Consider the following 12,097-nt stretch of genomic DNA (forward strand, 5'->3'; position numbering starts at 1 on the left):
CAATTAAAAATCACGCATCATCCTTCTCATTTTGCAGAGAAAACAGTTAGCTGCCTTCCCCAGTTTTAAGCTCAGTGAAATAAACACTAAAACCTGTAAAAACAGTAAATATGACTTACTTCAGGCTGAGCAAAATGCGTGCTAATTGGCGCAATCCCGAAAAACGCATCACATGCCTACAACTGAGGTGTTACAAGGTGTAAACATCAAAGAGCCCAACTCAAACAAGTTGCCTCCAGGGTGTGGATCACAGGAAACCTCCGCTACTGGAGTCCCAGGACTCACAAGGGATTGCTGAAACCTTGAAGTGCGGTCAAATGTCAATGAGCACTGCTGCTGCTCCTTCTTTTTCCAGGTCACATTTACAACTGAAAGTGACCATGACTACTACCCTTTGAAACTCCATTTAGCACCCACAAGTATTATTACCTGTTCACTAGTTAGGCTTTCCTTTGGGAGGTCGGGAGAGCCCAAGAGCCACAGTGCTTCACAACTGAGTGCATGAGAGCCAAGATCAGCATCAAGAGCCACAGGCATGTACACACATGCAGAGAAGCTCAAGTTCAGGCACCTGGAACATCTCTGGCATGGAACAACCTCCATACAATGAAGGTTCTCAGTATGTTCTGCAGATGGGCAGGAGATACCATGACCCCAGCCTAGACAAAATCCCACTGAAGTCCCAATACAGATGTATTAAGTGGATCTGAGCCACTCTTTAAGATGGATCCAACAAGGTCATACAATAACACAACCCAAGAATCCAGCCCATAAGGCTGGAGCCCCACTGGCTATTCTTACACTCCAGTTATCCCAGTTCTTCCTGTCATTTCCAGGGACCCAGGCTTGGGTATTACCAAGATAAACATTATTATTGGGAGGCTTAAAACCTCATCAACTCCATTCTATATAAACACACTGTGCCTAGCAACACCACTTGAATTCTCAGGCATATATTACCTTTGCGATGTCAGTTTTAGCAGCTCAGAGCTCAGGCAGCAGCTGAAGGCACAGGACTCCTGGCCATCCAGTCACACTCCTGGCAGCATTTCAGAAGCCAGGACGACACCAGTTTGCTGTACAGATGAAGAGACAAACTGACCTGATTGATGGAGTTGGCAGCACAGGATGCCAGGCCAGTTCCAAGGGAGGCGAGCAGGAAACAGGTGAGCTCAAAAGGGACCGGGGCCATGGCAAAGCCAGCGGACGTGGTGCTGACAACCAGAGCTGCAACATATGTGAGAACACAGTACAAACCATCAACAAGAAGCCATCTTTGTACATAACACTAGAGTTATGGCTTTCAAACCCTGAAAGCACTCTTGTGCAGATTAACTTTTTGCTATTTTTATGGCTCACGGCGGCTCCAGGAATTGGGTACAATTAATACAAACACTCTACTTAAAGAAATCAAAAATGAGAAGGAGAACTGCCAGAGATGAAATAAGAAACCCAAAAGCAGCAGCACATTAGCAGACAATGTGAGGATACAACTTGTGTCCCTGTATTCCCTATTTTAGGGTTTTTCTACTGGATCAAACTGCTCCACACAACACGCACAGGACAAATATTTGTTCCAGTAGCTCACACATCACCGCAAAGTCTAACACAGAAGGAAAACAGTAAGAAGAAATCCCACACGGAGATATACACTTTATGTCAGATTATAGCAGGAATTTAGGCAGTGCAGAGTCAAAGACAGACTTGGGCCATGGAGCTACAGTAATTTCACTGCACAATCTTTGTTCCCATTACTTCTATTTGATATGCCCACTTTGGGCTGGAAGTACAATCACATCATCACAGAGACCCAACGACAGCTAATGGCCTCAAAATTTGAGTGGGTTCATAAAAATCCATTTCAGTTTTGTCATGTAAAATTCTAACTTTAGTATAGTACAGACAATCACATCCTTAAAATAAAAATTACCCAAGTTTCAATCCTAATATTGTAATTAGCCAAATAATAGGTCTCAAAAACCTCACTTTTGGCAAGAAATAGTATGGCATGACAAATTTCTTATACTATAAAAGTCAGCACACTTAATGGAACACCTTGCTTATGACCTTGAACCTTACAATCTGGAATTATTAGTTATTAAACAGAAGTTATTTAAATTATATTCTGATGTAGTTACATGTTTCACATCTCACCTACCTTAAATCAAAGCAACAAAACGTTCTTATCTTCCTGATTCCTACAAAGACTCCTTTTCATCCAAAGTTAAATGACAAATAAATAATCTTTGCTGATCGAGGATACCTGGATTATCTATTAAGCAACACCACTTGAAATGAAAACCTAAATGTCACGGCAGAGACCTGCCAGTAAGTATGCACACGCAAAGTGCTCATTTCAAGAACTGCGTAAGAACCTTAGGATTTAATCCAGAAAACACAATGGAGAAAACTTGCAGCACATCACAACTTTTCTCTAAGTATTAAAATCCATTGATTGCTGAATATTATTATAATAACATGCATATTACAATAAGTATTAATTATTTAGCCTTTTTACAGATTCACAGGCTATTTCTACAATACAGCAAATTTATGACAGAACTTTACCCTTTTGAGGAGCTCTGAAATAACCACAGATTCTGCTGCCTGCCCAGACAAACGAACATGAAAGTACTGATCATTCTGAAAGATTAGATCTTATTTATTATATAAATACAATACCATTTTAGTTTCCAAACTCTTGAATCCTCCTTAGGAATGCACAAGAAAACATGAAATGCACTGGCACAGCTGAGAGGGTTTAAAAAATGCACTGAAAATGACAGTGAACAGTGGAATTTGCATTTCCAAGAGTGATTACATTCTTTTTTTTTGCATAATAAATCACGCACTCACTTCTAGACAAGAATTTAATTAAAACTTATCTTAGAGAGCACTTCACACCAATTTATTATGGGAAAACACCAACTCATTTACTGGAGAAGAAAGGTGGAATGGATTGGCAAACAGTCAGTGCAACATTACCACTACCCTGACCCCAAAGAAATTCTAACACTGTACAGTTACAGCACTAATTAAAGTCCCCATTGATTTCTCCAGATTAATTTTAGCCAGTCATTTCAGCATGACTTATCAGGATCTCATTTAAAAAGGCTGCAGTACATCCTCTCCCATATTCCATTAAAGCAGGTATTCTTTCTTGTTTGGGCAGAGTTTGCACACCAGGCATCCCCTGCTTCCCTCATTACCCAGATATTCCAATACAAGGCATTAGCAGTAAATAGGAAAATGTTCCCTTTGGATTGGGAAGTTTATTTTCTTTAACTGTGGAAGCAATCATTTACTCTTCAACTTCCCTCACGGAGGAAAAGTATATTTAACTGAGATCACATCAAGGGAATGAGGTCATTGACTCTGTTTGTTTTTTAATCCCCATTAGTTTAGTGCATTAGGGGCCAAATTAACTTCACCTTATTGCATAATAGATGGAACCGATCCTTTTAAGACTTGCTCATGGGAGCTGGCATTATACATGGTCTTCAAAAAGAAGCCAAGATTTAAACTTATGATCTCAGCCAAAGCCTTATTTTCAGTTTTTTAAACATTTTTCGCTTTAACAAGAATTAACAAGGGACATTTGTCTCCCACGTCAATGCAGATGAAAAAGAAAATACTAATGGATTGGTGACAAAGAGTGAATTATAATGTTTCTAGCATAAAAACACAGTCCAAAAGTTTAGTGTGTTCTTTACATTCCCTTTCCACTTCATCACAATGTGTTCTGCCTTTATAAATCCTTTGTATTTATAGCATGTGAATCACTATGCCATATTTTGTTTACCTACTATTAAAAAGTAGCCAAGCCAAAATAAAAGCACAGAAAGCCAAAGCAAATCAATCCTGCACTAGAAGTCCCTTCTACTCCTGTACTGGTGATATATCAGTATACAAGGAAGGAGAAAAGGAGATGCATTTGTACTTTTTTCTGAAAAAACAATTTCACTGGTTTACTGCAAATGTTTACATAGCCCCTAAAGGAAAGCAGTTTCCCAAAAGCTGAAGAAATATTCCTTCCTGAGTTTTCATACTTTGATTTCTGGAAAGCCAACTGTAGCAGCAGTATTTAATGCTACTCACCTGACCAACATGTCCTTGGTAAGCCCAGGTTTGTTCGAAAACAGCAAAGTTTTGATACAGATCCTGCACACTAATAAAGGCCAAGCTCCTGAAGCAAACTTAAATTTGGGACAATGATTTGAAACAAGTCTGCAGCAAATCATGCAAAATTCAAGTGCAATATTACAAACAGAGTAGATAAGCTCTTCTTACCATCAAACGATTTTAAAATTCTTTGCTAAAAATGAACAGTAATAATAGTTTATTTTTATTTCATTCATTTTTCTTGTAGCATGGAAAACCAAATGCCAGAAAGCTACCACTATTCAGCTTTAGTTTTTTTGATGGGATAATAGTTACTGGTTTAATAATCACAAAAGAACTACTTTGACAAGTACATGAAATATATTTAGAACTGTTAATAAATGTAGACTAGCAACAATCAGAAAAATAACAAGCAATAAATCTTTGTCAAAGTTTCTGGCTATATTGAAGTTACCATTTAAAGAATAAATGCTATTATTTCAGAATCAACTGGGAACATATGGGAACTCCACAAAAGCAAATGCATTTTTTTACTATAGCAGCTGTTACCAGACTTTCAGCCTACAAACACAACACAGGCCCCTTATCTAGCCATTGCTGCAGTTTGGAAAGAGTCGAGTCATTATGCAAAACTGGATCTTCATCATCTTCGTGTCACCAATATACAACAGATGAGATGAAGCAGGAGGTTCACAATCATCTCAGGCTTCTGATTTCAGGTTCATCACATTCATGCTAGTGGATCACTATTCCACAGACACAAATCCAAACAGAAGCAATACATCCAATATATTCCATCTCTTTCCTAGTACACACAACAGGATTATTTTCTTATAACAAGACATATGAAAAAAAAAATCTAGTTTAGTCTTCAAAACTGAAAATGTTCAGAAATCAGCGTATTTGTACAACCATGCTGAGCCACTTCTCAGACAGGTGCTATGAAATCACAGACTCATGGAGGTTGGAAAAGACCTCCAAGATCATCAAGTCCAACCTCTGACTGATCACCACCTTGTCAATCAGACTAGAGCATCAAGCGCCATGTTCAGTCCGTAAGAAAAGACACAGGGTGCCGTACATCACAGAATCATAGAATCACTGAATGGTTTGGACTGCAAGGGACCTTGAAGATCATCTACTTCCAAACCCCTGCCATGGGCAGGGACACCTTCCACTATCCCAGATTGCTCCAAGCCCCGTCAAACCTGGCCTTGAACACTTCCACGGAGGGGACAGCCTGTTCCAATTTCACTGCTTGTCCTCACAGAAAGACAAACATGCTACAGGAGCAACAACAAGGAAATGTTCACAAACCCTAGAAGCGTCATCTAAGGGAATACTCAGCATTCTTCATTTCATGCTTTCATCACTGAACTTTGATTTTCCTGTGGTTTTACATATAGTTCATCTGAGTTTTCATCAGTAATTCTTGGAGAAAACATTACCTAAATCTAAACTCGAAGTTAAAATAAAGAAGACTAGACAACCTGAAATTCCATGTATGTGTGAGCATTATAAATTGCTAGAATTTCCTCCTATTCCCATACCTTCCCCTTGTCTCTCTCCTATTTTCAGTTACACATCAACTTTAGGATCAAGCTGAAAGCAATGCATTTATAATTTTGAAAACCTATCAGACAGATGCATTAGCTTTCCAAATGCCTGGATGGTAGGATACAGCTGTTCAGAGAGCAGCCAACATAAAACACCACAGAGATGGGAATCCATGGAAACTGAACCCAAAAAGGTAGATTATGTGACATTTAATTAGAAGTTCCCTAATTGTTTTCTATGGCAAAAGAATATAAACAAAAATATATTCCTGTTTTTAAGGCAGAGCTTCTAATGGCAGAGTCACAAAAGCTGCAGTTTACATGAAGCAGAAGGGTATGGAATAGCAAAACTCATTTCCTTTCCAAGGTGAAGTACAGTTCATACTACAAACAAAAAATCTCCTTCCAGCAGCAGCGGGAAAAGAACAGAGCATAAGGAAGTCCCATTTTAGCATCATGCAGAGCTTATTTTTTTGTTATTTCATACTCCAAACAGTATAAATAAAGTGTCTGCCAAAAAAAACCACACAGGATATGAGATCTATCAGAACTTCATGGGCAAAAGGAATTGAGTTGTATGACATTTGTGACTTAAGAACTGACCTCAGAGAATTTATTATTCTTCAAAAAAAAAAATAAAATCAAAGAACTACAACACCATAGTCTTTACAGAATATATAATTTGTCTAAATGATTACACAAGCTGGAAAAGTTTTTCCTTGCTCCACATGTTACACACAGTATTATTCCTGCTTATCTCCGACACTATCCCATGACCAATAAAGACCAACAAATAGAACTCCCCTCCTACACAGTCCTCTTCATCCAACTTACTCTTTTTACACTTTCCACTTCCAAAAAAATCTGTACACCAAACACATAAAGATCACAACGACAAAAGAGGTTAAGTTTTTTTCTGTATCTCTCTATACCTTCTCAATAAGTAAAGTTTACCACACTAACCGTAGATCAAGAACTCTTCCAGGCACAGTAGAGAGAGAGATAAACTGAAATCACAGTCCCTTTCCCAACAGGCTTGCAAGCTGGATTAAAAATTGTACAGCTGTTCAGAAATTAGCAGTCAAACTCACACCTCAAAAGGCACTCTCATAGAAAACAACAGTCCGGAAGGGAATAAAAGTCCTGAACCTTTGCCTTCTATACATTATTTTAAATCCAGAATGGTGCTTGCCTAGTTAAAAGAGGCTACCAGGAACTGTTAAAAAGTTTTGCAGCAACTCTGAGGCCACTGAAAAAAGTACCACATGAAATTGTTTTCTCTTGAAAATGACACTCTCGCATCTTGCTGAAGTTGTTGGAAATCCCATTTCGAGGAGCACCAGTAACACTGAGATGCGGTATGAGCACTGAGCTTACCCATCAGCAAACACCAGAAAAAACATTTCGAGTGCTTTCAACAATGTTAAATTTTCTCTCTCTCTGGTCCCTTAATCATAGCATTGTAAGTTTTTATTTCTGCATCTAGTGAAATTTTTTTTTTAGTTCTACTTCGACAGCTAGCACGGCACTCAATTTCACGTAACAGACACTTCAATAAAAACACCTCAGTGAAAATATGCCAGAAGAGCTAATTGCTCACACAGCACTTCCAAGTCACCCATGGTGAGCCCAGGAGAAGCAAAATATGACTAAAACTGAACAGCATGGGTGAGAAAATGACAAACCTGTACAATGCAGAAAGAAAGATGAGGCAATAATTGAGGCTGTATGTACCACAAACTTGCTGCAAATAATCCTGGTAATTGTTGAATGTGCTAGTGAGAGCTTTATATAACCTGAGTTTGAAATTTCCAAGTCTAATATGTTAGCGACATAGTAAATATCAAAATACATGTTTTCATCTCATCAAACTCTTTACGAGCACAAAATAAATGCCCTTAGGCTTTCTAAAAACAACAAGGAAGAAAATTTGGATGTGCCAACAAGATTAGTTGTGCCAAATCAAAAACAGAAGATGTATCACCAACGCTGAGATGAAAATGTAAATTACCATTATACACTCTACTTGGTCAGCAAGATTTTTCCACAGAAAAACAAACAATGAAAACTTACATATTGCAAGACAAAAAAGTTCTTGAAAGTAAACTGAATTCAGGACATTCATTATAACAATTTTTATGACAAAGAACAGTCTTGTTATCAGGAGATTACCTGGAGAGCACCCAGGCAAGGACTCAGGAAATTACACTTCTGTTCTTGGATTTTATATCACAGACAAGATGTGAGGCTTTAGTCAGATCATTAGAGCTTCCTTAGAAATAAAAGTATACATAGCACTACCTATTGGCAAAGGGGTAATTTATAGCTGTTCCTATAGGCAAAGGAGAAACTTACAGTCATTAAGTATTACTACTTGAACAAGACAAAATGTTGTTAAGGCTGCAAGACAATTGCTTAACAAATTGTTGGTTTGAAGAGACAATACTATCACTGATTGAAAAGTAAATCAGATCTTCTTTCATAAAATTCAATTTGTCAGACTCAAACATTTTCCTTTCTAACCCTGGAAACTATGTGGATTATCTTATGTTGGGACTTCTAGTGCTAATTTCACAACCAGCAGTACTACAGTGAAAGGCACGTTAATAAGACAGAACACTGGTAAACTTAAGCAAGACAGCTTCAAATACTGAACACATTATTTGTAAATTCACTTCCTTATCCAGTTTCACCACAGTCTGCCCACTAAGGCTTTCTTATTTCTCAGAAACTAGCTGACAACAGGATGCAAGCTCCTCTCATAGTTTTTAAACAAATTTAATGGGAAAACTATTAAATGCTTCCATAAAACAATTATCTTGGCACATACTTGATGAAATTGATCCAATTTAGCATCAGTAAAGTGGGAATTATCACATGCAAACCTAAACCATACCAGTAAGATCCCAAAGAATTCTTCTATGAAGCAGAATGCAGAGAAATGAGGAAAAATGACCAGTAATACCTGTAAGCTTGATTTTGGACAGGCGTGCCAAGATTCCTGGCAAATCATCCAGCCGTAGCTTCATTTCTTTCCACTGTCTGTCTTCTTTGGATTCAGCTCCCACTGGTATGACTGAGTCTTCAGTCTCTGCAGCTGATTTCATTTCTCTCAACTCATTTCTGCTTGATGCCTCAGACCCCGACTGATGAACAGGTGAAACTGGGCTAATTTTGTGTACAACCTTTTTTTCCTGATCCAATTGCTGAAGCTCATGAAAAGGAGACGCAATTGAATCCGACTTGGGTTTGGCTCGTTGGCTGAGGTCTTTGTTGCATTGTGTTACATACTAAATACAATGAGAAATGTTAAAACAAATGGATAAAGATATCTCTGTTCATTTCACTTTATTAACACCAACAATATTATTGCTATTTTATTCTTGTTAGGATAATTACTTGACACAACTGAGTCATGCATTAGTCTGAATTTCAGACACATATTTCACACACAGAAAGGCTTCTGAAGTTGGCTTAGATATTACAAAAGCAGCTCTACAATTCACAGCTGAATCAGTAATATTTATGTAAGCTTGGAGAACTGCATTTGAATAAGTTTACTTCCTCCCCCATAGCTACAAGAGCAGACTCTTAGCTCATATTCAAAACCACCAGGTAATACAACTTGACTTACAACTAAACAATTCCACAGAATTATAAAGGTTGGAATGACCTCCAAGATTGAGTCCAACCTTTGAGCAAACAAAATTCACCTTTAAACAGAGAAGTATAAAAATGCCCATACAACTTCAGTTTCCAAATATAAGTACTAAACTTGTGCACATTTATGAAAAAAATAAAAATATGGCAAAAAATACAGTCTACCACCTCTGATATAAAAACATCTCCCACATTAGTCTTTTTTAAAATTAATTAGACAACAAATTTCAAAGGAACATATATCGAATAACAAAATAGGAGAGTTGTTTGTTCTCTTTTAAAGCTCACAGAATAAACACAGAATAAGAAAAAGACCATTTAGATTCTCCTTCACATTTTCTTCCCCAAAATATTCTATATATTTCAAGCACCAGAAGCATAAAAAGACAGAACTTTCAACCAGGAATTAGAAAGACAGAAAATTTCAACCAATAATTACAATGAGAAAGAGTGGTCTGCAATTCTGAATGAGCGATGTGAATACAGCTCAAATCAACAGCACAATTAAAAAAAAATTACTACCATCCACTTACATATGATACAACTGGTCAAAGAAATAGATGAAATTTCAAGGGTTTGAATGATAAGGGCTCTTTTAATACCCAAAACTAGCAGGACACTGTAAATGTAACCCGTTAACTTAATGAGCTCAGGAATTTTGACTCAAATAAACTGAGTAACTCAGAACACACCACCTCCACAAGTGAGTTCCATCTACCACTTGTATGACTGCTAGACAGATGTGACTTTACTAGCATTTTTATAAATAATGATTTTAAAATAATTTTATGTCATGTTTCTAAACAGGAGATGAGTGCCCTATTTCAAGGGCATAGAAGCCTCCTGTCAAGCAGAGGAGACTTTGCCACACAAGGCCCTGTCCTTGCTACAAAAGGTTTCCTACCTAAAGGTTTCTTTAGGATTCCAAGCACTTTAACTCTGATTAAGTGAAAAATAGAGATGCTTAGAATTGCCTGAGTTTGGCTGATAAGAAAAACACTTTTTTCATCAACGAGTCTCCATTTTGACTTATCACATGGGATGAACGAGAAACACCGAGTAAATACACTCCTTGACTTACCATTCGTTTGAGAAAGTTGAAGTACTGAAAGGTAATCAACCTGTTGTTGGCCACGTGGTAAAGGTGCACAAACCGGCATGGTATCTGCGGTACGCCGGTGTTCCTCAGACGCCAAACAAATAATCCTGCTTAAAGGAAAACAAGATAAAAGATAACAGTAGATTCCAGTTTCTTCTCTGCCACTGAGTTTCCTTCTAATTAAGACCAGAGTGCCTGTTGTCAGCTGTGACACAGGACACCCCAACAAATGGGAACCAGGGTCAAATGAGGGAAAATATTTACTGCTCCAAGCAAAAGACCTGACACTGTAGAATCATGGAATCGTTAAAGATGGAAAATACCTTTAATATCAAGTCTGAGCATTAACCCAGCACTGCCAGGTCTACCACGGAACCACACCCCTAAGTGCTAGATCCACTTTTTTTTTTGAACCCTTAAAAGGATGGTTGAGTCCATCACTGCCCTGGGAGGCTTGTGCCAGTGCCTGACCACCACTTCAGGGAAGAAACTTTGCCTAATATCCCTGGCACAACTTGTGGCGGCTTCCTCTTATCCTGTTCCTTGCTCCCTGAGAGCAGAGCCTGACCCCCATCTGGCTGCACCCTCGTGTTAGGGAATTGTGGAGAATGGAAGTTCCCCTGAGCCTCTTTTTCTTCAGGCTGAGCCCCCCCCCAGCCCCCTCAGTTGCTTCTGGTGCTCCAGACGCTTCCCCAGCTACGTTCCCTTCCCTGGAGACATTCAACCCCTTTTCTTTCTTATCCCTAGGGGCACAAAACTGAACTGTAGGCATGTCCCAATAATTTTGGGTGTTTCTTCCAAATTCCTGAGCTCCAATAAGACGTGTTTTCACAGAATATCCTGAGCTGGAAAAGACCCCGAAGGATCAGCGAATTCTATTCCTGGCCCTTCACAGGACACCCCAACAAACCCACCCTGACCTTGAAAACGTTGTCCAAACGCTGCTTGAGCTCAGGCAGCCTTGGTGATGGATACAGTATTGCCCCATGACTATAGACACAAGATTATCCTGCGAAAGCAGAGCTGAAAGGAAACGGCTGCCATAGGACAGCACCAAAGTCAAACGCGTGTGGAGAACGCGCAGCGCAGTGCGGCACACGGAACGCCCCGCACACGCACGGCCGTGCAGGCGCCGGGGACGGCTCCACAGAGCAGCCCCAGGCCGCCCCGGCCCTGCCCGCACACCGGCCCTCTCGCCCTACGGCTCCGCGGTACCTGCGAGCGCCCGGGGCGGGCAGCAGCGGCGGGCGGCGCTCATGGCAGCGGCTGCTGCGCCGCTCTCCCCTCACGGCCTGGGCGCCGCCATTTTCCCGGCGCGACCTCCAAACGCTTTCCGGGTCGGCGCCGCGGCGAAGGCGGAGCGGACATTCCGGGGCTGTCCCGACGGGAGGGGCGGTCGTGTCGAGGCTGTGCGGGAGTTTTGCTGCGGCTGCTCTCCCGTGTAAAAACAAGATCAGCTGTGTAAGTCCGAAACACGAGATGTATCATCAACACGGAGATGAAAATGTAAGTGACCTTTACACACTCTATGTGGTCAGCACACCTTTTCCATGGAGAAAGAAACAATGAAACAAAAAGTTTCAAAAACTAAACCGAATTGATGACTTTTTAATAATAAAAAGTTTTTACGGCAAAGAACAACAGTTCTTGGAGGGAGATG

At 39.7% G+C, this 12,097-nt stretch overlaps 1 protein-coding gene across 2 annotated transcripts in view; it reads right to left on the bottom strand.

Moving 5' to 3' along the window:
- Positions 1–11,752, bottom strand: part of COX10 (cytochrome c oxidase assembly factor heme A:farnesyltransferase COX10) — a 90,672-nt gene extending 78,920 nt beyond the window's left edge. The window contains exons 1-4 of one of the 2 annotated variants that reach the window (XM_066200645.1): positions 11,653–11,752; positions 10,420–10,544; positions 8,644–8,968; positions 1,103–1,227 (exon numbers count right to left, since the gene is read on the bottom strand). In XM_066200645.1, the coding sequence (XP_066056742.1) occupies positions 1,103–1,227; positions 8,644–8,968; positions 10,420–10,544; positions 11,653–11,695 (618 nt within the window). In that variant the 5' untranslated portion in view covers positions 11,696–11,752. Of the gene's footprint in view, positions 1–1,102; positions 1,228–8,643; positions 8,969–10,419; positions 10,548–11,652 lie in introns of both variants that reach the window. The other variant, XM_066200644.1, reaches the window with a different exon arrangement.
- Positions 11,753–12,097: the final 345 nt, after the last annotated feature.

The sequence above is a fragment of the Chamaea fasciata genome, unplaced genomic scaffold, assembly GCF_029207755.1.
Source record: "Chamaea fasciata isolate MVZ Bird 193981 ecotype frontalis unplaced genomic scaffold, bChaFas1.0.hap1 SCAF_19, whole genome shotgun sequence".
In the NCBI taxonomy this organism is placed as follows: Eukaryota; Metazoa; Chordata; class Aves; order Passeriformes; family Sylviidae; genus Chamaea; species Chamaea fasciata.